The sequence below is a fragment of the Antechinus flavipes genome, chromosome 4 (assembly GCF_016432865.1).
Source record: "Antechinus flavipes isolate AdamAnt ecotype Samford, QLD, Australia chromosome 4, AdamAnt_v2, whole genome shotgun sequence".
NCBI classification, from domain to species: Eukaryota; Metazoa; Chordata; class Mammalia; order Dasyuromorphia; family Dasyuridae; genus Antechinus; species Antechinus flavipes.
The window spans coordinates 114,842,378-114,868,875 of NC_067401.1; the positions used below are offsets into that span (position 1 = coordinate 114,842,378).

The following is a 26,498-nucleotide window of genomic DNA, read 5'->3' on the forward strand; positions in this document are numbered from 1 at the left end:
ATTTGAACTTGGGTCCTCCTTATACCAGTCTGGGGTAACCTGTCCATCTTTACTACCTCATTACTATATTATGATAAATACTCCTACATTATACTATTATATTATTAGATACATACTTGCAAAGAGATCAAATAAAGAGGAAAAGCATCTGTATGTGTAAAAATATTTAATAGCAGCTCTGTTATAACAAAGGGCTGGAAATTAAAGGACTGTCCATGAATTGGGGAATGGTCGAATAAATTCTGGCATATAAATACAGTAGAATATTATTATTCTCTTAACAAAGGGGCAGCTAAAATGAAATGAGCAGAACCAGGAGATCATTATATACCTCAACAACGATACTGTTTGAGGAGGTATTCTGATGGAAGTGGATTTCTTCAACAAAGAGAAGATCTAACTCAGTTTCAGTTGATCAATGATGGACAGAAGCAGCTACACTCAAAGAAAGGACACTGGGAAATGAATGTAAACTGCTTGCATTTTTGTTTTTCTTCCCAGGTCATTTTTATCTTCTGAATCCAATTCTCCCTGTGGAACAAGAAAACTGTTCGGTTCTGCACACATATATTGTATCTAGGATATACTGTAACCTATTTAACATGTATAGAATTGCTTGCCATCTAGGGGAGAGGGTGGAGGGAGGGAAGGGAAAAATTGGAACAGAAGAGAGTGCACGGCATAATGTTATAAAAAATTACCCTGGCATGGGTTCTGTCAATAAAAAGTTATTTTAAAAAACAACAAAAAAACAAAGAAGCAGCTAGATGGTGCAGTGGATAGAGCACCAGATAGAGCACCAGCCCTGAAGTCAGGAGGACCTGAATTCAAATCTGACCTGACACTTAACACTTCCTAGCTGTGTAAGTCACTTAACTCCAACTGCTTCCCCCCCCCCCCAAAAAAAAAAAAAGAAATGAAAAGGGATGATTTCAAAGAAACCTGAGAAGACTTAACCAATGCATAGTGGGATGAGCAGAATGAAAATAATTTAAACAATAATTATATTGTTAAAGATTTCAGAACTCTTTCAATGCAAAAACCAAGCACAATTCCAGGGGATTGCCAGTGACAAAGCATGCTACCTACCTGCTGACTGAAAGGTGATAGAAAAATGTTCTATTAAGGTATACGTTTTCAGACACAGCTAATGTGATGACTTGTTTTGATTACTGAGTATTAGTTGGAAAGGTTTTGTTTTACTTATTTTGATTACTGAAGCGCCTGGAGGGAAAAAGGGATTAGAGATAGAATTCCTTCCCATTCCCATCCCCAATAAAGAAACAAATATGAAAAGACAATAGAAGGCCAGAAGGAATCACACGTAAGTAGGATAACTTTAAAAGTTACAAGGTAAATTTATTATAAAACTTAAAAACAAGCTCTCTAACTTCACATTTGATATCAAACTGCTTGCCTTATCAAGGAAGGGGTGAGGGGAGGAAACACAAAATTTTTTTAAGTGAATGTCAAATTTTTTTATATGTAACTGGAAAATATTAAACAATATTATTTTTTAAAATAAGGGCTCTAAATAATATTCAGCTGCATTACACTCCTCTCATGTTCCACATTCAACAAGGAAATGCTCACTTTATTTGGCATTTAAGTTTAGAATAACAAAACAATAAGATAAAATAAAATAAAATGAAGATATTACACTAAATAACCTATAAGGTCTCTTCCAGATTCAAGTCTGCAAGATGCTATGATCTCCACAATCCTGACACTAGACATTGTCGGGTTAACTTGGTTTGAGAAAGAGATTTCGTCTCCATAACCCCAAGAAATCAGAGCAGCCTCGGGAGGAAGAGGTCAGGGGTGCTAATCACCTCCTCCTATGTCAAAGCCTTCAGCTTAGGCACAGATTTACCAAAGACCAAGAGCGCCACCTAATGGAGATATCCAGGTCTCACAAAGGATTCCCAGAGACTCTAGACCCTCTTCCTCCTGAGAGCAAATAACCAAATTCACAGTTCCCCTCCTTCTCCCTGGCTCACCATGCTGGGGATCCACAAAGCCCGTATGGACAGGCCCAAGGGCTTCAGGTACCTAAGGATCTAGTCCTTGCACATTCATGAAAGCCTATTTTCTTTTTTGGATATGGCATGGCTGGTGTTGGAGTTTGTATTACCTAACTATACTTACTTGGAATGGGTTTTGTTTTCCATTCCTTCTTAATCAGGTGTGAGGGGGAGGAGAGGAGGAAAATTTGGAATGCAAAATAAAATTGAAACACAAAAAAATGAATAAAAATGGGGCAGCTAGTCTGTACAATGGATAGAGCACCAGCCCTGAAGTCCAGAGGATCTGCGTGCAAATTTGGCCTCAAACACTTAACACTTCCTAGCTATGTGACCCTGGGCAATTCACTTAACTCCAACTGGCTCAGGGGAAAAAAAGAAAAAATATATAAAAATTTTGAAAAGCAAAAAAGAGAAAAGAATAAAGCTTCCCTCTTGTGGAAAAATATCATAGGAGGGCCTGTGGTGGTGAGAAAAAAATGCACCTAGAACAGGTAGTCCCAGACAGAATACAGACAGAATATCCCAATGTATCATTTGGGTAATGGTGGGAGAGGATGGGGAAGAAGATGTAGTAAGATCCAAATTTTCAAAGAAAAGTCAGGTCTGGAGTGGACAAATTATATTCAACAGTTATAATGGAATATTCTTGTGCCACAAAACTTCAATTGGAAAAGACGTCTATGAATTAATACAGAATGAAGAAAGCAAAAGAGGAGGGGAAAAAATTCCATATACTGACTCCAAATACTAACATAAATCAGAAATCAGATAAATAAAATGACCAATCTTGATTTCAGGGGGTTGATAATGAAACATATATCCCTTTGTGTAAATACTTTGTCTAATACAGCTTTGTCAATTCCCTCTGTTGGTCATAAGGAAAAGTTCTTTTGGTGAGCAGTGGTTGACTGGAAATTATTAGTAGTATAAAATAATTTCTATTTTTAAAAATAAGAAGGGGAAAAAAAAAGAAAGGCATGATCTACAAATTAAAATCTCAATGGCAGTCTTTTTGATTCTCAGAAAATAGAAAGAAAGGGAGATAAAAGGCATCTAGCCAAACCTACTTAGGCCTCCCTGTGGCCAAAGCTTTCTGGGCTGAGGAGGATCCCCAGTGGGTTGGGCTCTGCAGGGGACATGAGAGCACCAGACCAGGAGCTGGGGAATTAACAGCTCTAGTCCTGACTTGTAACAAATATGCTGTCTGGCCTCCTTTAACTCTCTGGGCCTGTTTCTTCCTCTGTAAAATACTGTTAAGATGAGATGGTCTCTTCTAGTTCTGACACTCTGTCAGTGCTTCTTCTACAGCAGCAGGGATTCCTCTTCTTCCTATCTTCTTCTTTGAGGCTCAGAGGTCTTAGGAAATCACCTAACCTCACTCCCTGTGACTTATCCCCTCAACGACACGGATGGGGTTGGACGGAGTAGATAGGACAGCCTCTGAGATCTTTTCTACTACTAAATTTGCAATCCTCTAACAAACCGTGTCACATTCATTTCCTGTGATTCTTAAGTCAACCCTTGAAGGGAGAGGTGCTATCATTTTTCTTCTTTTACAGACAATACAATGAATTCCTTCCCATATACTGAAGACTCCCAGTTTGGGCTGCAATTATTATGAATAAATGCATATTGGTGTGGTTTGTCTGTACATGAACATTATCAAGGACTCAAACAGGTATTTGGACCTATCCATGTATGCAATCACAATCAGTAACCTAGTTCTCAACTGTCCTGACATACAAATAGAAAAAAAACCAGTCCCTGTCCTTATAGAGCTTACATTCTATCAGGAAGAAAACAGCTGCAAAATCATTAGTGCAAGGGCAGAAACAGGGCCTTGAGAAGTTGGAAAAGGATCCAGAAAGGCTTCATTTCATTTAGGAGGTGGGGGAACAAGAACCCAGTCAAACCCAGTACACAGATAGGCACACACATTTGCACATACACATGCCCAGAGGCCCAAAATCCAAGTCAACCCCCCTCTGGGAATTCCTCCTTTGGTCCCTCTCTTCCTGATCTGGGCTCTGCAGTCACAGTTGGCTCCCACAACCCTAGGCCTTGGCTGGTTCTGCAGCCACAGTTGGTTCCCACAACCCTAGGCCTTAGCTGGTTCTGCAGCCACAGTTGGCTCCTATAGTCCTAGGCCTTGGCTGGTTCCAGGTTCAGGCTTTTCAGAAGAAGTTGAGGATTGTGGAGAGTCACAAGCAACAGCACTTGTTTCCTTCTGAAGCCAATCTCCATGCCCTTTCCTCTGGCTGATGATGGAATAGAGAAGGATCCCTGTTTAACACAAAAAGGACAATTGACTGGATTAGGGAAAGAATAGAGGGAAAGGGGGGAAATTGGTGAAGATAAGAAGAGAGAAGAGAAGAGGGGAGGGGAAGAAAAAAAAGGAGAGGAGGACAGGAGGGGAGAGAAGAGAGGGAAAGAAAAAAGGAGAGGAAGAGAAGGGAGAGGAAGGGAGAGACTGTTTTTGTTTTTACATTAAGGGAGAAGAATGGAGGTAAGGGAATCCTTACCTGCAGCCACAGAGACATTCAAGGACTCCACTTCTGGGATGAGCTCCCGCCCAGGCTGGATGGTTAGCAAAATATGGCACAGGCTTCTGACATCATGGGATAGCCCAAAACCTTCATTTCCTATAGGGCAGAGATGGGGACAGAAGAGTCAGTACTACCTACAACTACAGCCTTGGAAAACAGGTATAGCAGAAAGCAGGTACAACAAAATAACAGGGAAATGCAACAAACATCTCACCCAATAGCTGGGTGTCACCTCCTGTCACCTACCTAACACCAGAAGAGTAGATCGGTCCCAGAGGAACTCTCGACAACTGGTAATGGGGACGTTAGAGCACTGAACAATCCCAGACCCTGGGCAACCCACAGTGCCTGCAACAAGCCAGCCTTGTTGAGCCTTATCCTGGCAAGGGAAAGAAAAAAAAGATGATTTCCTGACTCACCAGATTTTATCAATAATACTATTTAATTAACCACCAAGCATTTATCAAAGGCCTTCTATGTATTAGGCACAAGGCTAAGTGCAAGAAATAGAGAAACAAACTAGTCTCTACCTTTAAGAAGCTTACATCCTAGGAGCAGTGGAAACACAGAGAGAAAATAGATTTTTGTATGGCTTTTGTGTGAAAGAAACTAGGCTGTGGGAAAAGCTGGGAATTCCATCTCTACTGCAAGATTCCTGGAATTCAAGGGAGATTAGCAAGAGATTTTACAGAATGCTTCTCTACCATTTCCCTTATCACATGCAGCTGATTCCCTCCCTGATTTCCTATTCTGAAACATGAGCTCCTCCTTGCCCAGACCAGTCGAATAGACAGCGGGGCTGCTAAATATGGGACAACATCGCCTCCATGTGGCCAACAAGAGTCACAGTTCAAAATCAAAAAACAAACTCCGGTACAAAGAACTTTGTTCCCAAGGTCAAGTACAGTTCTGGTTTAGGATAGCTACACACCAGGGAGACAGATCAAGTTCTCCAGGTAGGTTTAAAGAGAGACTCTATGGGCAATTTTTGGAAGAATAAATCAAAGCTATATTTAGTCATGAAAAAATACACTAACTCATTACTGCTTAGAAAAATACAAAATTTATTAAAATGCCTCTTAGATCAGGTAAAATGATGGAAGAAAAAATGACAAATGTTGGAGATATGGAAAAATTGGGACACTAATATGCTTGGTGGAATTGTGAACTGATCCAACCATTCTGGAGAACAATTTGGAATTATGCCCAAAGAATTATAAAATTCTCTACTCTTTGACCAACAATTCAACTACTGAGTCTATTTCCCAGGGTAAACAGGGGAAAAAGGAAAGAAAAAAAAAACCTCTATACTCTAAAATATTTATGGCAGATTTTTTTAAATAACTTTTTATTGATGGAACCCATGCCAGGGTAACTTTTTACAGCATTATCCCTTGCATTCACTTCTGTTCCGATTTTTCTCCTCCCTCCCTCCATTCCCTCCCTAGATTGCAAGCAGTCCTTTACATGTTGAATAGGTTACAGTATATCCTGGATACAATATATGTGTGCAGAACCGAACAGTTTTCTTGTTGCACAGGGAGAATTGAATTCAGAAGGTATAAATAATCCGGGAAGAAAAACAAAAATACAAGCAGTTTATATTCATCTCCCAGTGTTCTTTCTTTGGGTGTAGCTGCTTCTGCCCATCTTTGATCAATTGAAACTGAATTAGCTCTCTTTATCCACGAGATCCACTTCTATCAGAATACATCCTCAAACAGTATCATTATTGAGGTATAAAATGATCTCCTGGTTCTGCTCATTTCACTTAGCATCAGTTCATGTAAGTCTCGCCAGTCCTCTCTGTATTCATCCTGCTGGTCATTCCTTACAGAACAATAATATTCCATAACATTCATATACCACAATTTACTCAACCATTCTCCAATTGATGGGCATTCATTCATTTTCCAGCTTCTAGCCACTACAAACAGGGCTATGGCAGCTCTTTTTGCAGTGGCAAAAAACTGGATACTCATCAATTGGGGAATGACTGAATAAGTTGTGATATACAATTGTGATAGAGTATTATTATTCTGTAGGAAATGATGAGCAAGTTGATTTTAAAAAATATGGAAAGACTTGAATGAAATAATGAAGGACACAAGCAGAAGCAAAAGAATGTTGTGTGTGTGTGTGTGTGTGTGTGTGTGTGTGTGAATAAAAATGTGGCCTCTACTGCAAGGCTGGAACAACTTGGAACTCAAAAATGTAACCTCCCAAAATTAAATAGAAAACTTTTTGTAATTTTCAGCATCCCCGATTCTAGAACATAATAGGAGCTTAATAAATGCTTGTCACAGTGAACTGAACTGAATGAAATAAAACTGAACTGAAAACTTAAAAAAAAAAAAAAAAAAAACCAAAACAGAGAGAGGCTCTGTAGTCTGAGTCCTCCTTTAACCAAAGTTCCAGAGGCACAGATCCTTTCTCCCTCAAGGATGATTGGATCCCATTTGGGGAATAAGAATAAGAATCCTAAACCATAACACTAGAATGGTAGATTCAAGTGGGACTAAGAAACTAATGTCCCCCTAAAATCTAAAATGAAATATGGACATGACAGCATTACCACCAATCTTAGGGTTCTGTTTCCCTATCCCACAGGAGTTATGGATAAATAATCAATCAACAAGTAAGCACTTTTGTGCCAGGCATTATGCTAAGTGCTATTGATATTAGGAAAACAAAACAAAAACAGCCCTGTCCTCAAAGAGCTCACATTTGAATGAGAGAGATGACATCTTCATCAACAGATATATACTAAAAAAGGATAAATACAAGGTAACCTTTCAGGGGAGGAGTGTACTAATCCACTCTACTACTAATTACCTTCAACAAGCCTGGAAGATCATCAGTTGCAAAGATATCCATTACTTCCATGACTCCTGCACTGGCCTTGCTAACCACTGGAGTCAGGGGGCAACTGCAAAGTTCAATTTTAATTAGATTCAACAAATATATATTAAGCACCTACTATGCAGAAGGCACTAGGAACAAAATTAAAGCAGTTAGCTCTCAGAGTTTGGATTCTTCTAAGGCAAGGCTTCTTTGCCCGGGATCCAAGGTTAGATTTCTGAAAGGAAACATTAATTTATTTATTATTTGCTATTTACCAGGTACTATTTCCAGGGGACATATGAATTTGGATGGGAAAAATTATAACTTAACATGTTTTATGTATATCATAAAATTAGTTATTTCCATAAATCTTCAGTTTCCTTGTAGTCCTATGTATTTTATTTTATGTATATAAAAATATGATCCTGAGAAGGGGTAAGTCTCTCCAGAATACCAAACAGGGGTCCAGGACACAAAAAAAGGCCGTGTAGTCAAAAGCTCTGAGTTTGTATTCTAGCTTAAGTCCAAACTGTGTGACCGACGCAATTTAGCATCTCTGAGCCTGTTTCCTCATCTATAAAAGGAGATTAAGTCTGATGCTTCTGTATCATGATACAGTGGGGAAAAAGAGCAATCAGGGCTCTGAAAAACAGAGAGAATGGAACAGATGACCTCTAAGGTGTCCTCAAGATCTAAAGCGACGACCCCGGTAATAAATACATATTTGAGGAGGAAGGTAGCATTAATACAAGGAGGATCTGGAGAAACTGCAAGTTTTTCCCATCTTCCAGCACCAAGCTTGCTATCCCGGAAGCTTTGGCCTCAGAGGGGAGCGATATAATTTAGGGAGGGGGGGCAGGGGAGGTATTGGCCCAATCTCCTTGGCCCAAAAGAGGCAGTCAATTTAGGCTGAAGCAAACCGCTTCCAGCTCGGAGCGGAGGCCCCAAGTCAGAGGAGCGGGGAGTGGGCTACAGATACAGGTGGTCATTGTGGCTCCCGGGGAGTTGGGACGGAGCTGTCAGACGCATGGTCCACGGATGCTGTGGATGGAGGCAAAAGATCTACCTGTTTATCTGGCTGGTGATGACCTTATCCACTCCCAGGAAATGTGCGGTGCGCAGTACGGCGCCCAGGTTCCGAGGGTCTTGGATCTCGTCTAGGATTAGCCACAGGCGCCGGGCCGCCGGCCCCTCTGCCGGCCAGGCCTCTTCGTCCTTCTGATAGGCCGTGGGGAGCAGAGGGGCCACCTCCATACAGACACCCTGATGAACCTGACCCCCACACAAGGTATCCAGCTCCCGGCGCCTCCTGGGCTGCACCGGGACGCCCAGAGCCTCGGCGGCTCGAGCCAGCTTATCCCGCGCCCCGGATCCCGCCCCCCCCTTTAGGAGGAGGAGACGGGTCACATCTCGACGCGCAGCCCGCAGTGCGAGGGCACAGGGAGCCAGCCCAAACAGCACTTCCTGCCGTCCGGGCAGGGGCAGGTCGTCCTCCCGGAGACGAAGCAGCTCCGCGCCCCCCGGCCGGGCCTCAGGCCGAGGTCCCGCCTTCCAGGGGGGCGTCCTCGGGAAAGAGTTCTTCCGTGAGAGGAGCCGCGCTGGGAGAAAAGCCGAAGCGCGCCGGACAGGGGCCCATAGGCGAGCCGGCCACTGCAGCATGTCCCGCACACTGGCCTCCCGCCGGCAGTCGGATCTACGGTGTAGACGAGACAGCAGACGCTCCCTTCCCACCCGGGGGATCCGGCCGCTGGAAACCGGGCAAGTTGGGGGAACTAGAAGTCCGGGCTCTCTACCAAGACATCGCGAGTTCGGGAGCCTCTGACCAGGACTATTACCACAAAACCCACGCGGCTGGCGGAAAGCGGCAGGTACGAGTTCCGTACACTCGCACCCACGTGAGCGGCTTTCCAGTTCCGCCCCTGTGTAGCCGAGGCCATGTACGCTGGGAGCCGCGTAAACAGAGCCGTCTAGCTCCGCCTGCGGTTTGTTCCCACAGCGCCACCTGCTGGGTTGGTGGGGGGACCGAAATCCTTGACCCATCCTCTCCTGGCCTTCTCCATGTGTCCAGTAGGTGGTTTCCTTACACCCGGTTCAGCCGGATCGAGTGCTCGTGCTCACAATGACCTGGGCCTCTGGTGGAGCGAGCTTTAAAGATTGGAAGGTCTGGGGAAGATTCTGGGGACTCCCATCTAGGACTCGCGACGCTAGGCCAGCCGGGAAGGCTGCCCGCGGGTAACTGGTTAATAATGGGCAAACCGGGTGCCAGAGACCTGAGGGTCTCGTGCTACGGACCAGTAAAATCTCGCAGCCGCCACCACCTTACATGTAGGAGCCGAGGGTTTTTAAACTTCTGCGTTCCTCTTACAACACCAAACAAAAGAAACCGAATTCACCGTCACTCTCCGGGGCCAGTCAGCCCCTTATTCTGGGTGCCGGGACAGCTTCTAGGGGAGATGTGGCAGCAGCCCTGAGGCCGGCCGTCCTGACAGTGCAGTAGCTCCACACACTACACTGGCTGACAGACTCACCAGACTTCAGTCTGTGACAGCAGGGTTTCCGAGGCTTTTTCCATCTCTAAACCATAAAATTCAATATTGAGGGGGATAATAAAAATTAGCTTATCAGTGACATGAAACACCAGATCCCTCCATCCTTTTCCTATAAATTTATCTTCTTGCTCCTGGTTCTTTGCTAATCCATTTTGGAACTTAGCTCCCTGTTGCCAGCATAATAAATCTTTGCCCCTTAACCTGGAGACAAACTGAGTCTGCAAATTCTTTAGCCATACCTGTGATACTGGCCTGGGGACCCGAAGTTTGTTGGGGTGTTATTCACCCCCAACAGGGGCTTTGTATCAGAGAAATGCACATTAAGACATTTCTGAGGTACTACTACACACAGATTGGCTAAGATGACAGGAACAGATAATGATGAATGTTGGAGGGGATGTGGGAAAATGGGGACATTGATACATTGTTGATGGAGTTGTGAACTGATTGTGAACAATTTACAACTATGCCCAAAGGGCAGATCCTTTGATCCAGCAATATTTCTACTGGGCTTATATCCCAAAGAGATCTTAAAGGAGGGAAAGGGACCCACATGTGCAAAAATGTTTGTGGCAGCCCTTTTATAGTGGCAAGAAACTGGAAACTGAATGGATGCCCATCAGCTGGAGAATGGCTGAATAAGTTATGGTGTATGAATGTTATGGAATATTATTGTTCTATAAGAAATGATCAGCGGGATGATATCAGAGAGGCCTGGAGAGACTTACATGGACTGATGCTAAATGAAGTGAATTAGAATCATTTTGCAAAAGCAAAAGTATACAATAATCAATTCTAATGGACGTGGCTTTTTTCAACAGGGAGGTGATTCAAGCCAGTTCCAATGGACTTGTGATGGAGAGAGCTATCAGCACCAAGAGGGAGACTGTGGGGACTGAGTGTGGATTACAACACAGTATTTTTTACCTTTTTTATTGTTGTTTGCTTGTATTTTGTTTTCTTTCTGATCTGATTTTTCTTGTGCAGCATGATAATTGTGGAAATTTGTATAGAAGAATTGCACATGTTTAACATATTGTATTACTTGCCATCTAGGGAAAGGGGTGGAGGGAAGAAAAGGAAAAAAATTTGGAACACAAGATTTTGCAATAGTGAATGTTGAAAATTACTTAAGCATATGTTTTGAAAATAAAACTTTAATTAAAGGGGGGCATTGTATTTCTTTTCTATAACAAAATCAAGACTTAGAAATGTATACCAAATTTCCTCTTAACGTGGCTCTATTCTGATCTAACTTTTTTATACTGTGCTTATATTTTCAACTTGCATCCCCAAGGGCCCACATGGAGTTCCTTAAATTTACTACTCACTCTAGACCCTTTCCATTTCATTTTACTTAATAGTTAATCTGCTCCTTCCCAACATCCAGTCCCTCTTTTCCCCCACAGCCCTAAATATCACAGAGTAACTCTTGGTGGAGGACCCTTCCCACTCAGAGGAGAGCCATCTTATATACGATAAACCCCTATTCTAGGAAACGGAATAAGTGGAAATAAATTTCCAAAGCCAAAAATTTGTTGGTTTTTTTTTCTCTTTTAATTCTGGAAGTGAAAATTCTCTTGGGAGACAGGACCCTGCTGCTGTGCCCAGCATGGAATAATCCCTCCAAAGCCCAAGGTCAGGGAAAATGGAAGATGCAAGATTAGCAGGAAGAAAGGGAATAGAGGAAAGGGAAAGAAAGGAAACCTGAAGTCACAAGGGAGGGCCTGCTCCCAGATCCCAGGGAAGCATTAGTAAGTACTGCTTCCAATTTTGGCCTCCTTCCCAAGGAGGAAAGGACATAAAGAGGACAAAGCTCAATGATCAATGAGTGAAGGGTAACATATTAAGAAGGAAAATAGACCCGAACCACCCTACCACCCATCACCCAATTTTCATCTTTGCATCACATCTGCATATGAAACAATTTGAGATTACAAAAATAATATTTTTAGTCCTGGGAGCAGAAGGAGGTTGAGTCCAGGGGTCAAAAATTTACACATACAATGCAGAATTAGGAGCCAGGCAGTAGGGGTCCATTCCCCAGGCTCGGCTCCCAACCAGATGCTATGTCACCTGTTCCGTTGGCATTATCTGGATGTCTCCAATCTGCAAACAGTACAGTGGAGTGGGCAAGACTTAAGCTCTCTCCCTTATCTTCCACAACACCAAGAAAAGGCCATCTCCAGAGTTAAAGCAAATTACTGAGAATTACCATCCCCTCAATCCCCATCCCCACCCCTCTAAGCCTCCAGTTTAATTTAGGGTTTTCTGTAAGTAGTTAATTTAACAATCCCTCCCTCCAATCCAGACAGAAATCAGTGTAGATATTACATAAATGTGTTTCCCACTTGCATTAGCTTTTCCATTCTTTTACTATGAAATTATAGACAGTGATTCTTTTGAAGTTCCTAAAGAATGGTCAGTTCTAGACTCACCTGGACATGTGGTGGGGTACTGAGGACAAAGATGACAGCTTCAGCTACATCCTCAGGTTTGAGACACTGAGAGCATCAGGAGAAGAAATGAGAGACCATTTCTACTCCTCTTCGCCACCCCAATCCCTTTTCCCAATACACCTGTCCTCCTCTTCTTGACTTCAACCCTTAGTCTACTGTTTATAGGACTTGGCCATTCCAGTAAATGATGCTTTTGGCTTCTGGAATTTGGGGGCTTAGGAGATTAGTGACTTGAAAACTGGATTGAAGCAGAATTTTTTAGATTTGAAAGGTACCTCAGACACCATCTAGTCCAACCCTCCTTATTTTAGAGATGAGGAAATTGAGGTATAACAAGGCAAATCAGAAAAAGAGCTGGGACTGGATGAAAGCCAGGTAGCCTTACTCCCTGTGCAAAGCTCTCCCCGTTGTACCATGAGACCTAATCCTTTCCCCTCTGGCTCAGTGTTCAGCCCTTTAGATCCCACCTTCATGTGCTCGTAGGTCTCAGCCGCCTTCCCAGGATCGTTGTCATGAAGTTTGAAGGCGAATCCTGTCTCCACCACCCCAGGGGAGATGCACTGGAGGGGTAGAGGATGGCTGCTCAGGGGATAAGCCTCCATTTCACTCCTCCTCCCCTTCCCGTTCCCTATCCCATGTGAGGGAAAGAAAATCCGCAAAAGAGAACAAGCCATGAGGAAGAGGTCATGGTGAGGGGATAGGCGCCCAAGAGAAGCAGAAAGACCGCAGAAATGGCCACTCACTGTCCAGCACCCCCTGCACCCCGTACAAGGAATATCAAATAGGAAACTACTCTCATGATCACATTGGCTGCATTTCATCCAAGCAGCTTTCTTGATGTGACCCTGCCCCCAAGGGCCTCCCTTCTGCCTCAGACTTGGGTCATTTTGTCTGGAAAAACGAGGCTTGGATCAGGGCCATGAAAATAGCAGACAGGAAGAAACCCAGAACTTCTATCTCCTTCTGCCCACCACAACTGAATGCACTGGACATTGAGCCGGGAGAACTGGACTCCCGCTAAGGTGGAGGTTCATCGGCCTCAAATCCCCCCTTGGGACAAGCGTTCCCTCACTGTAGCTCGGATGTGGGTATTGGCCTCTCGAAGCTCCTGCCGCAGTCCCTCGGTCAGTGCCGTAATGGCAAACTTGGTGGCACTGTAGAAATGCACATCAGACTGGGCTATCACCCGGTGACCCGACATGCTGTAGAGGAAGGGTAAGATCAGAGATTGGGGGGAGAGGCCTTCCTATCTCACCAGTGTCTCCTTCAATGCCCTTCCCCTGACTGCTTCTCCTCAATTACTCTGCCATCTTCTTACTCCAAGACATTGACTCATACCTTAGCTTCTCTGCCCTCTCCTGATCTTCTGAATCTGCTCACAACTCCCTCCCCGTCTCTTTGAACTACACCTGAAATGTCCTTTCCCATCTGTAGTCATTCATAGGATCACAGGATTTAAAGATTCAACCCAGGGATTCTTTTTTTTTTAAGTCTCAAATGAAGCAGTTTGTATTTTTTCTTTGCGACTTTGGGTTTTTTTTTTTTCTCACATTTTAAAGTATTTTATTTTTCCAAATACATGCAAAAATAGTTTTTAACATTCACTTTTGCAAAGCCTTGTATTCCAATTTTTTTTTCTCTTTCTCTCCCTCCTTTATTTGTCATGCTTCAAAAGAAAAATCAGATCAAAAGGGGAAAAAAATGAGAAAAGAAAAAAAATCCAAGCAAACAACCAACCAAAAAAAAAGTAAAAATATTATGCTTTGATCCACATTCAGTCTCCATAGTTCTTTCTCTGGATGCAATTGGCATTTTGCATTACTAATCCCATTGGAATTTCCTTGAATCACCTCATTGTTGAAAAGATCCTTGTCCACAACATTTGATCATCACATAATCTTATTATTACTGTGTACAATTTTGTTCCCTTGGTTCTGCTAATTTCACTTAGCGTCAGTTTATATAAGTCTCTCCAGGCCTTTTGAAATCATTCTGCTAATTGTTTCTTACAGAACAATAATATTCAATTACATTCCATAATTTATTCAGCCATTCTCCAATTGATGGGCATCCACTCAGTTTTCAGTTCCTTGCCACTACAATAAGGGCTGCCACAAATATTTTTGCACATGTGGGTCCTTTTCCCTCTTTTATGATCTCTTTGGGCATAGTTCCAAATTGCTTTCCTGAATGGTAGGATCATTTGGCAACTCCGCCAACAATGCATTAGTGGCCTGGTTTTCCCACATCCCCTCCAACATTTATCATTATTGCTTTCTATCACTTTAGCCAATCTGAGAGGTTTGAAGGGATACCTCAGAATTGTCTTAATTTGCATTTCTCTAATCAATAGTGATTTAAAGCATTTTTTCATATGACTAGAAATGGCTTTAATTTCTTCATCTGAAAATTATCTATTCATATCTTTTGACCATTTATTAATTGGGGAATGGTTTGTATTCTTATAAATTTGAGTCAATTATACATTTTAGAAATGAGGCTTTTATCAGAAACACTGGTTGTAAAAAAGTCTTTCTAGCTTTCTGCTTCTTTTCTAATCTTAGCTGCATTAGTTTTATTTACGTGAAAACTTTTTAATTTTAAGTAATCAAAATTATCCATTTTAAATTCATAATGTTCTCTAGTTCTTCTTTGGCCATAAATTTCTTCCTTCTCCACAGGTCTAACAGGTAGACTATTCCTTGTTCTCCTAATTTGCTTATAGTATCACTCTTTATATCTAAATCATGAACCCATTTCAACCTTATCTTGGTATAGGGTGTTAGATGTTGATCAATGCTTCGTTTCTGACATATTATTTTCTAGTTTCCCTAGCAATTTTTGTCAAATAGGGAGTTCTTATTCCAAAAATTGAGGGTTTGAGGTTTATTAAACTCCAGATTACTGTAATCATTGACTGTTGTTTTTTGTGAACCTAATGTATTCCACTGATCTAATACTCTATTTCTTAGCTGGTACCAAATGGTTTTGATGACTGCTACTTCATAATACAGTTTTACATCTGATGTAGCTAAACCACTTTCATTTGCATTTTTTTTCCATTAGTTTCCTGGAAATTTTTGACTTTTTGTTCTTCCAGATGAATTTTGTTATTATTTTTCCTAGCTCTATAAAGTAATTTCTTGGCAGTTTAATTGGTAAGACATTGAACAAGCAGATTAATTTAGGTCAAATCAGCTCAGCCTTCCCATGAACACTTGATATTCTACCAATTGTTTAGATCTAACTTTATTTTTTTGAAAAATGTTATGTAATTCATATGTGTTCATATAATTCCTGACTTTGTCTTGGTAGGTAGATTCCCAAATATTTTATATTATCTACAGTTATTTTAAATGGGATTTTTCTTTTTTTCTCTTGCTGCTGAGCTTTGTGAGTAACATATAGAAGTACCGATGATTTATATGGATTTATTTTATATCCTGCAAGTTTTATTAATTTTGTTAATTGTTTCTAGTAGTTTTTAGTTGATTCTCTAAATATAACATCATATCATCTGCAAAGAATGCTAATTTTATTTTGTCATTACCTATTCTAAGTCCTTCAATTTCTTTTTCTCCTCTTATTGCTAAAGCTAACATTTCTAGTACAATATTGAATAATAGTGGTGATAATGGGTAACCTTGTTTCACCTCTGGTCTTATCACAGCCCAGGGATTCATAACCTGGTTTGTGTCATAAATCCTTTCTTTGAATGTTTTCTAATAATTGAAGGAAATACTAAACTTCAGTTAAAAGCTAGTGAAAATAAAAACGTTAATTGTTTTTCCCAATCTAAATTAATAAACTCTCTTCTATCCATGGGCCTCTTGGGGAACCCCAAGTCATGAACAGAATCCTGATCTAGTACAACCCTTTCATTTTGAAGATGAGGAAATTGAGGCCCAAAGTGGGTGATTAGGTGACCTAATCTTGGAGCAACACAGTTAGCAGAACTGAGATCTGAACCCACATTCTCTGAATCCAACCATGACCACCATGCTGCCTCTCAATTCTTCCTATCATTTAAGCAGCTCCCAAGAATCTACCCTCTCAAAGAAGCCTTTCCAGACTTCAACTGGCCCAGGCACTCCCTTCAAATCCTGCTGGGAGCTTACCCAGATCATATCAATGACACAAATAGCGCTGTTTTATTTTGGAATTATGCCCAAAAGGCTATAAAACTGCATACCCTTCCAATTCAGCTGTGTCACTTCTGAGTTTGTATGCCAAAGAAATCATAAAAGAGGAAAGAACTCACGTGTGCAAAAATGTTTGTATCAGCCCTTTTTGCAGTAGCAAACTAGAAACTGAAGGGATACCCATCACTTGGAGAATGACTAAGTAAGTTGTGATATACAAATGTAGTGGAATATTCCACTATGAAAATGGTGGAATTCTATAAAAATTATGAGCAGACTGATTTCAGAAAAGTCTGGAAAGACTTACATGAACTAATGCTAAATGAAGTGAATAAAACCAGGAAAACATTTATATGTTAACAAGATTATGTAATCAACTATGATAGACTTAGTTCTTTTCAGCAATACAATGATCTGAAACAATTTCAATAGACTAGGGATGAAAAATGCCATCTGCATCCAGAGACAGAAAGCTATGGAAATGAAATGCATATCAAAGTATAGTATTTTTGTTTGTTTGTTTGTATGCTTTTTCTTGCTTGTGATTCTTTCCTTTTTATTCTGATTTTTCTTTCACAATGTTTAAAATGATTGTGCATGCAAAACCTATATCAGATTGCTTACTGTCTTGTGGAGGAAGGAGAAAAATTTGGAACTCAAAATCTTACAAAAAATGAATATTGAAAATTATCTTCTTAGAAGGGAAACAGAAAAAGAAAAAATATTTACATACAAGAATTCTGATAAAGGCCTCATTTCTAAAATATAGAGAGAACTGACTCAAATTTATAAGAATACAAGCTATTCTCCAATTGATAAATGGTAAAAAGACATGAACAGACAACTTTCAGATGAAGAAATTAAAACCATTTCTAGTCATATAAAAAAATGCTCTAAATCACTGTTGATCAGACAAATGCAAATTAAGACACCCCTGAGGGACCACTAGATTAGCTAGATGACAGGAAAAGATAATGATAAATGTTATAGGGGATGTAGGAAAACTGGACACGAATACATGTTTAGTGGAGTTGTGAATTTATCCAACCATTCTGGAGAGTAATTTGGAACTATGCCCAAAGGACTATCAAACCTTTGATCCAGCAATGTCTCTACGGGGCCCATATCTAAAGAGATCATAAAAAAAGGAAGAGGACCCACATGTGCAAAAATGTTTATAGCAGCCCTTTTTGTAGTATCAGGGAACTGGAAACTGAGTGGATGTCCATAAGTTGGAGAATGGCTAAGTTATGGTATATGAAGGTGATGGAATATTATTATTCCATAAGAAATGATCAGCAGGATGATTTCAGAGAGGCCTGGGAAAACTTACATAAATTGAAGCTAAGTGAAGTGAGTAGAACCAAAAGAACAATATACACAGCAATAAGAAGATTATGTGATAATCAATTCTGATGAAGGTGGCTCTTTTCAACAATGAGGTGATTCAGACCAATTCCAACAGATAGAAAAATCAAAATAAAAAGGAAAAAATCATAAGAAAGAAAAAAAAAGAGATATCTGCATCCAGAGAGAGGACTGTCGGGACTGAATGTGGATCACAACATAGTTTTTTTCACTTTTTTTGTTGTTATTGTTGCTGTTTGTTTGCTTTTTTTTTTCTCAGTTTTTCCCCTTTTTGATCTGATTTTTCTTGTGTAGCATGATAAATGTGGAAATATGTAAAGAAGAAATATACATGTTTAACATACATTGGATTTCTTGCTGTCTAGCAAAGTAGAAGGGAGGTAGAAATTTTTGGAACACAAGGTTTTTGCAAGGGTGAATGTTGAAAACTATATATATGAAAAATATATGCAAGGTTGTTGCATATATTTTGAAAATAAAAAGCATTTACTTAAAAAAAAAAAAAGAAAATTCATTTTCTCTCATTGAAACATTGCTTGATACTGATACTCAACAAGTCCTTAAATAAAACTATCTTCATGTTGAAAAAGAAAAAGAAAACTGTCTTCACATATAATTGGAAAAATAAAATACAATTGAAATTTTTTTTTAGAAATACTGATTTCTTCTCAGAGAATTTTGGTCTCATCTAACATTGCCAAACAATGGCATTGAGCCATCCCAGCATCATTCCCCTATCCCCTATTCACCTGTTGATGTTGATAATGTGTCCATCATCCACGCTCCTCTCCTTCATGGATTGATATGCCTCCCGGGTACAGATACTGACAGCCAACACATTCACCTGCAGACAAAGATCAAAAATGGAGAACTAAGAACTCCAACCAGGAATATTTTGGGCATGGACCAGTCTAAGCTAAAACTGAATGAGTCTCAGAATGCTGAGGAGGGAAGGACTAGAAGACTGAGATGACTATGTGTATTTTTAGTAATTTTTTTTCTTCCCAAGACTGTTTAAAGCTATTGGAGATGGGAGATAGGGAAAAGGGGGAGTTACTTTTTCTTGCATTTTTCTTTAAATTCAGATGGACCCCAATTTCTAATCTCAACTCCCAGTGACGTGGGGAGGGAGGGAAGTGCAATGCTTGGCCTCACAGCCTTTTCTCCCTCATCCCTCAATTATATGTATTAAAAAATTTTTAAAGCTAACAATCAAGCAAACTGGGTCGTAACTTGCAAATGAAGACCTGAAATATTTGTATCACATTCTGCCCTAACCCCTTCTCAAGCTGCTATTCATTTCCAGAAAAAGGAAGGTCAGTATTCCACCATCAAGGGCATCTGCCTGAATCCTACCCTAGATGAGGATCAAGACAACTTCAAATGTAACAAAAGATTGCCTCCTCTTTCTGTCTCCGTTCTTTCTCCCTCATACTGAAGGTGAGTCTACAGTTAGTTAGATGACTAACGGAACTATCCTCTGTGATGAAGAGGACAACAAGAACCATCCTAGTGCCCAAGTCTTGGAGACCAGGGAACAAGGAGCCTCCCTGCCATGGGGACCATACCCAGGGATCTCTATGAAGAGTCCATTTTAACTCCCTGCCTCTCTGTCATAGCCTCCATACTGGGACATCTCCCATATTCCTTCCTTTTAGAATTTCTGGTGGCAGTAGCCCTGTCCTTCCTCTCTAAGCAGTGTATCTGGCATCAAAAGGAGGAACACATGATAAACAGCCTAAAAATATCTGCCCCCAACTTTCCAGACCTCTGATGATCATTTTCCTCAAAGAGATTCCTGGAACACGGAACCCATCCATATGAGACTCCCACCCATGTCCTGACAGCTCATCATCCTTTTGGCTCCACCTCCAGCCTATCTACATGCTATCCCACCAACCTAAGCTCCTGGCCTAACTAGGAATTAAACTAGCTGGGGGGACCCCAAAAGGCCCAAGGAATTATCTCCTGGGCCTCAACAACCCCACACCAACCCCACTCCCCACCCCTCTGACTTGGTTGTCCTAGCAAAGTGGGACACTCCCAGAGAAAAAGGCAGGTGAGGAACTGGCCATGCTGTGGCCCCACCAGGCTCACTGCCCATGGAGGGAGGCAAGCCTTTCACCAGTTCTTCACATCTCTCCTCTCAGGGAGAGAGGCGACTGGTTAGGAGATTAGATATTTCTCCTTATCAGGTGACATCCCTAAAGCCTCAGGAACAGAACACCCATAGTGTGAACCTGCTTCAACTCCCAGTGACATGGGGAGGGAGGGAAGTACAATGCTTGGCCCTTCTGAGTCTTCCTAGCCCCATCCTCTGGATTGGGCAAACATGAACATAAAATAAAACACTGGAAAGTAACTCCCAGATTTACTAGCGGAGAACGAATAAGCAGGCCAAACAGTTTCCAAGGAGAAAAAATTTAACTATAGTAATAATATCTATCTCAGAAAGAGACGGTGACGGTGAAGACAGGATGCCCTTAGAAAAGGGGGAGAGGTTGGGTGGAAGAGGAATCACAAGACAATAGGAACTGCCCAGAATCGAACAGGGCTGGTCAGAGAAAGTTAAATCTAGAAGTTCTGTCACTGTGCTCTTTCCACCACAGCAAAAGTCATGCTCCTTGTCAACAGGAATGGTATAAAGGCTTGGGGGGAGGGGCAGCTACCTCATTGTACATGGCACAGTCTTTTAAAGGACTTTCACATTTATTACCTTATTTGGTCTTCATAACCACACCGTGAGTTAAGAAAAATGGTGCCCCTCTAGCAAAGAACCTTGGAAAAAGCAAGCAGTTACCAAGTGTTGGATGAGAAATTATGTTAAAGAAGAGAAAGCAAGTATTCATAGAGGACACGAGCTAAGATCACATAGGCAGCTATTGGCAGCAGCTGGCAAACAGGACACAGGTCTCTTAATTCCTAGGCTACTTTTTCTGCTAGGCAGTATCCAAAGTATCTAAAGAAATAGATAGATGGCCTAACTCCAGCGTCAAAAAGGGAGCAGTAAGACTAAATATGATAGTAAAATAGAATAAGGGAATGAGAAAGATTATTCACTCTGCTTCTGCAGAGAAACACAGGACTTGGATCAGGGCCTCATTTAGTAATTCCTGGGCCTGGGTCATCTACTCCAAGTCAACTGTTCCCAGCATATCCCACCCTCTGAGCAGTCTTCCCCCCACCCCTTACAAAAGCTACAGCTCTTACATTCAGCATATCTTTCCAACCACTGGTGTGGCCACTGAGCAGGGGCTCAGGCCGGGCCAGGCCAGCATTGTTGATGCAGATGTCCACACCTTTGTATTGAGCTCGCACAGCCGAGAACATGGACAGAATGTCTTCCTCATGGGACAGGTCACATTTGTAGGGAACCAGAGTCCCTGGGTAGCCAGCACTCTTGCATTCAGCGGCCAGTTTCTGGGGACAGAGACAAGAAATCTCGTCACGGGACTAACAGATCTGAATTGTCAAGCTCTCTCCTAGTCAAATCACAGCCCCAGCCCCCGAGACAAAAGACTACTTTTCAACGATAACCATCAGCTCCAAGGACAGATGGCCCACTGCCTGGGTAGGGGAGAGAGACACTCCTGGTGCCAGACCTCAGCTCTCCAAACTGTAGAATTGGGAGAGGATCTATCCAACCTCTAACTGGATGGAGGAAAGCTGCAGAGTAGAAGCTGTAGGGAAGGGTGGCAAGTATACCCAAGAAAATAATGTCTTATCTCTAACTTGAAACTCTCCTCCTCTGCCTAGCAACTCACCCTAATCTTTCTGCCACTCTAGCCAAGAAAATCACCCATCCAGTAAAGCCAGAGCTTCTAATCCCTACCCTGACAGGTTTGAAGCTACTCTTCCAATCTCCCAGAATGATTCCAGAGCTGCCAAAAGAAGCCTCCCACTGACCTACCAGCCCCAGTCCTACTGCCTCCATTCCTCGAGGATTATGTCCACAAAGTTGGCTCTAGATTTCTCAAAGATTTTTAAATCAGTCAGGAGATGCCATCCCAGTTCTTCCCTCCAGTCACCCAGTGCCATGTCACTCAATAACTAGTGCTAATTTCCCTAGATGTATTCTCCCTCTTCTCTCCCCCTTCAAGCTTTGTCCTTGAGATCATAAGACAGGTGAGTTGGTGATATGAACACATCTCTCCTTGTGAGGTTCCCCCAGGGAGGATACAGAGTACTCACTCTGCAGCTAGAGGAGCTTCAGAACAGTCAGGAACCTCAAAACAGAGACACTAGGGAAAGAAGCCGAGAAGGCAGAGAGGGGACTGTGACACTGCACAGAAACTGTCCATGAGGTGCACTAGCAGAAGGAAAACAATATGGTAATGAGAGTGGGTAGTGCCCATCCACTCTGGGCACCTGGGCCCCATGAAAGACATATGGGTGCTGGCTCCAATCCAGCTCAGCCATCTGCCAGGACCTGAGAGCTCCCCTCCTTTCCTACCAGTAAAAGAACCTGTAAACACACAATTTCTTTGGCCCAGAGGCAGCTTCCATCTCCTAATGTGACCAGACACAGGAGTCCCTTGCCAGAAACCTGGTAATCCTATAGAGAAAGCAGAAACCAGCTTAAAAAAACAAACAAAAAAAAAAAAAGGCTGAAGCAAGTGAACTGCAATGGAGACTCTGCCCCTCTCTCCATGCCCATCCTTGTTCCCAAATCAAATTCAAATACACAAGCCATCCCTCCTTTTCTGGAAGCATAATGGGCAATTCCTAACTCAGTACCCCAGGTTTAGTCCTGGAAGGGAAAAAAAGGAATGAGTGAGACCAAAATCTCCTAAGGAAGAGTCTGAATGAAGGGGCTATAGAAATTCAATTCTCCTTATCCATATCTTCCCATCACTCCCTCTAGTTTTCTGTAACTCTCTTTCCTGAAATTGCAAATAATTTCACTTGCCTCTACCTAGAGGTATTATAGAGAGGATGAAACAGATTATACATCCTAGAGTTTAAGCGACTAGACTTCTTGGAACTCAATGACTGACTTCCCTTCTTTGGTCCTGAAAGGTATCATTATTTTGATGTCAAGGGGCAAGGGATAGAAAATTGGCTATAGGGTAGTGAGATGCAGCTGCCTAAGGGACCAGCCTGGCCCTTTAGAGACCAGGCTACACTGTCCAGTCACAAGACTGGGACTGAGCCCTGAGCTGCCATGAGCTGGCTGGCCTGGAGGAGGAGGGCAAGGCAAAGGACAGGTGGAGCCAGATGACCTTGAGGATATCAGAGAAGCTATAAAATGAATCACTGGTCAGTGAAGTCTAAGACCAAGGACTCTGCCCCGTAATCTTTCTTACAGACCTTCACCCACATCAGATCGCTGCCCTTCCCTGATAGGAACTTTGAACAGAAGGTGAATGATAAAGCCAAGCACCAGCCCACAGAGCAGGAAAGAAATAAAACTGTGAGCTACCACAGAAACTGTCTCTGTCCCTCTACCCTGGTTGCTCCATTCAGCTCTGATTTCTGAGCACTTAATATCCATAACCCCAATGACCACCCAGTGTGTTAGGAGGTGGGGAACAACCTAGGAGTTTCAATACAATGTCACAAACAGGCCAGTGTAAATGACAAACATATTCCTAACATCCTGGCTCCATAAAGATAAATAAGCTTTTGTGTAGTCCATCCAAGTTGGGATAGGGAAGTAGATATTATCAGGAATCCTTCCTGTGCTAAAGGTAAAGAAGACAACACCCAGACCTGTTCTTAATCCTCTTATTCCTAGGTCTCCCAACCCAAAATCATAATGGTTATTAATTACTGTAATTGATTTAAGGCCCTGAGAAGTACAAATATATTCCATATGAAGAGGTTCAAGGAGTGGGGAAGGAGAACGTTTCTCAAACTGGCTGCCTAAGTCCATCTGGCCTAAGTCTGGAACAACACAAGTAATGAAGTGAGCACTCCTTCCCCACCAAATATATGATAGCTTCTTTTTTTCTTTCTCTTCTTGACTTCCCAGTTGACTAATGTTCTCTTACTCTTTCCCTTCTCTCTTAGTTCTAAATCCAAAGAAGGCAAGATATCTGGGTGAAATGTTAGAAGTCAAGGATCCTATCAGTGTGGTTGTCCTAGAGGTAGGATCAAGATGATACCTGGAGGAAGTGCCAGGATTAGGAATGATAATGCTTTTAGGTTATGGAGGTTCCTAGTCTTTGGTAGCCACACAGGGGATTTCCAACCAACTTCATTATGTCCCATTATTCTGCTTCCTGTAGGACTGGAGTTCTTCCCATTTTTGTGTCCTAGTCCCCTGTGGCAGTCTGGTGAGGCTTATAAACTACTCAGAATCATCCTTTGAGTACCTCACCCCTAAAAATTACAAGTCACTCCAGCTCTCCCACTTGTCAGAGTTCTCCTTCCCTCAGATTCTCGCAACTACAGCACCCAAACTTCCTATCACAGCCCTGTCCTTTTCCAAATCCACAGTCTCAAATCCTTGGCAATATAGTCGTTCTGTCCCACAGCTCCCTCAAAGACTTCTGCACCACAAAGGCTCACTATCACACCTCCCCAAAATCAGAATTCTCAATCCCTCATCACTGAAAAGTTCACAGAAACCCCTGTACCTCAACCTCCCCATTAGAGGCCAACAATACACATTTCCAGTAACAATTAAAAATACACTAACAAACTGCACATGTATGACCTTTATTAAATTGCCTGCTTTCTCAATGAGGAAAAACGGGAGGGGAGGTTAGAGAGAGGTAAGAGAAAAATTGGAACTCGGAAGAAAAAAAAACTAAACAGGTTAAACATTGCTTTTACATGCAATAAAAAAGTAAACATTTTAAAATACCCTTACAAAAAATACACACACAAAAATATCCTCATAAAATCTCTGTGTTTGGTCCCCACCCACGACCAAAGATCCCAGCCTCCCAAATATCCATAATCACAGCCTCCAGGTAATTCCCGAACCTGAAGTTCCTCACTATTACAACCCAACACACACACATTTATTTCCACTATCACAGCACCCCCAAATACAAAAATCTTCATGGTCACAGTCCCCTCCCACATAGGGCCCCTCAAATTCCCAGTAATCACAGCTTCTACCTCTTCAGCTCCGCAAACATCCTCAATCAACCCTCCCGCGACCCCTTAAACCCCTGCTAGTTGAGCTCCTCCAACACGTTCCCAAAATCTCGAGTCCCCCAAGAGCCCCCCAAATTCTCATCGATCACAGTCCCAACTTCTCAGCAGAACTTCAGCACCTCCACCTCTTCGGACCACAGCCCCCCGCCCTCCCGCCCCACACCGCCGGGCAGCCCAAGTTCTCTCAGCTTCGGGTCCCGGCGCGGAGTACCTCGATGTTGCTCACGGTGCGGGCGCATCCCACCACCTTCAGTCCGTGCTGCACCAGGGCCCGGGCCACGGCCGCTCCGATGCCGCAGGAGGCGCCGGTGACCAGCGCCAGGCGGCCCTGCCAGCGCTTCATGCTGGGGGTGCTGGATTCCCTCTGGAGGCATCCGGACACGCCGGCTAAGGGCCCCGGCCCCAGCAACAGTTTCGCGCTCTCCGCCGGCCCCAGGGAATCCATCTCCCCCCGGGGCTGGTGACCGATCCGACCTTCAAGCTAAACTCAGATGCCCGCAGACCCTCACTCAGCGGGCGGGCCCGGCCGCGGCACCTCCGGCTCCGCCCCGGCTCCGCCTGCCCCGCCGCTGCCCTCTCCACGCCCAGCGCCTCCCACCGTCTCCCCGCCAGGCCCAACCAGAAACCCCGCCCCCAGCGCGAGGTAGGAGGAGCCGTAGGTCTCATCCCCGCCCTCTCCTGCCAGAAGCTCCGCCCCCAGCTCAAGGTAGGAGGTGTCGTCATCTTCTGCCTCCTGCGCAGTTCCGAACCGGGGTGAATCTTCCTCAGCTCACCTGTCCCGGAACCCGCTGCTATGCCCGAGCAGCTTAGTACCCTCAGGCCGCCTCCAACGGCCCTGGGGTGTGGGCGGGGGCTTGCAACCCAGGGGACGCAAAGCAAGTGCCTGTCCCCTGATCTGGAGATTCGGACGAGGTCTTATCTCGAACACTCAAAAGTACCTCTGCGGTCAACTAGTCCAATACCTTCACCTTGCCCGGGGAAACTGGGCCCAGATTGGCCGTGACTTGCCCAAGGTCATACGGGTCACGCAGGTCACGTTGGTGACCAGCTAACCTCTTTCGACATTCAGTAGGTGTATGACCATGGCGGAACTGGAATTTGAACTCAGATTCCCTGTTCCAACTTCAGTGCACCCCAGTGATTTAATAAGCAAGCGTATTCATCAGATATTCATTTATGAAGCAGCTAAATGGCGCAGTGGATAGAGAAATGGACCTGGATGCAAAAAGACCAAATCCTGCCTCAAATCCCAGCGTAACTCTGGGCAGGTCACTTAATCATTGCTTTTCTCAATCTCCTGTAAAATAAAATAGTGCCTACTTATTCCCAAACTTGTGAGAATCGAATGGAGTGACTTGCAACTCGTTTTGCAAACCTCAAAGTGCCAGCTATTATCAGTTACTTGAACGTATAATCAACATTCAATGTGAAAATATTCGAGTTGGAATTTGAA

At 42.9% G+C, this 26,498-nt stretch overlaps 2 protein-coding genes and 1 long non-coding RNA gene across 3 annotated transcripts; 1 reads left to right on the forward strand and 2 right to left on the reverse strand.

Annotated features, from left to right (window-relative positions):
* Positions 1 to 1,334: 1,334 nt before the first annotated feature.
* Positions 1,335 to 10,794, reverse strand: MRM1 (mitochondrial rRNA methyltransferase 1). Its single transcript, XM_051994082.1, has 5 exons — positions 8,484 to 10,794; positions 7,409 to 7,502; positions 4,820 to 4,952; positions 4,550 to 4,669; positions 1,335 to 4,310 (listed from the first exon to the last, which is right to left on the reverse strand). The coding sequence occupies exons 1-5, from the start codon at positions 9,455 to 9,457 to the stop codon at positions 4,162 to 4,164; spliced, it is 1,470 nt and encodes a 489-aa protein (XP_051850042.1). The 5' UTR covers positions 9,458 to 10,794; the 3' UTR covers positions 1,335 to 4,161.
* Positions 9,190 to 11,136, forward strand: LOC127559927 (uncharacterized). The gene is made up of 2 exons (XR_007953232.1): positions 9,190 to 9,285; positions 10,788 to 11,136. It is a non-coding gene; the product is annotated as an uncharacterized LOC127559927 (long non-coding RNA).
* A 364-nt stretch (positions 11,137 to 11,500) lies between these two features.
* Positions 11,501 to 25,609, reverse strand: DHRS11 (dehydrogenase/reductase 11). The gene is made up of 7 exons (XM_051994083.1): positions 25,257 to 25,609; positions 21,146 to 21,355; positions 18,685 to 18,779; positions 13,498 to 13,627; positions 12,893 to 12,985; positions 12,405 to 12,470; positions 11,501 to 12,075 (listed from the first exon to the last, which is right to left on the reverse strand). The coding sequence occupies exons 1-7, from the start codon at positions 25,488 to 25,490 to the stop codon at positions 12,034 to 12,036; spliced, it is 870 nt and encodes a 289-aa protein (XP_051850043.1). The 5' UTR covers positions 25,491 to 25,609; the 3' UTR covers positions 11,501 to 12,033.
* Positions 25,610 to 26,498: the final 889 nt, after the last annotated feature.

Bases quoted from the DNA above. Each gene is read 5' to 3' on its own strand.
- MRM1 (XM_051994082.1), bottom strand. From the start codon at position 9,457: ATGGGTCAAGGATTTCGGTCCCCCCACCAACCCAGCAGGTGGCGCTGT. The intron at 4,953-7,408 runs GTAATTAGTAGT...TTCCCTTGCCAG, and splicing joins ATCTTCCAGGCTTGTTGAAG to GATAAGGCTCAACAAGGCTG. The intron at 4,670-4,819 runs GTAGGTGACAGG...TCTGCCCTATAG, and splicing joins ATCTACTCTTCTGGTGTTAG to GAAATGAAGGTTTTGGGCTA.
- DHRS11 (XM_051994083.1), bottom strand. From the start codon at position 25,490: ATGGATTCCCTGGGGCCGGCGGAGAGCGCGAAACTGTTGCTGGGGCCG. The intron at 18,780-21,145 runs GTAAGAGCTGTA...CTTTGTCTGCAG, and splicing joins GTTGGAAAGATATGCTGAAT to GTGAATGTGTTGGCTGTCAG. The intron at 13,628-18,684 runs GTGAATAGGGGA...CTTCCTCTACAG, and splicing joins CACATTATCAACATCAACAG to CATGTCGGGTCACCGGGTGA.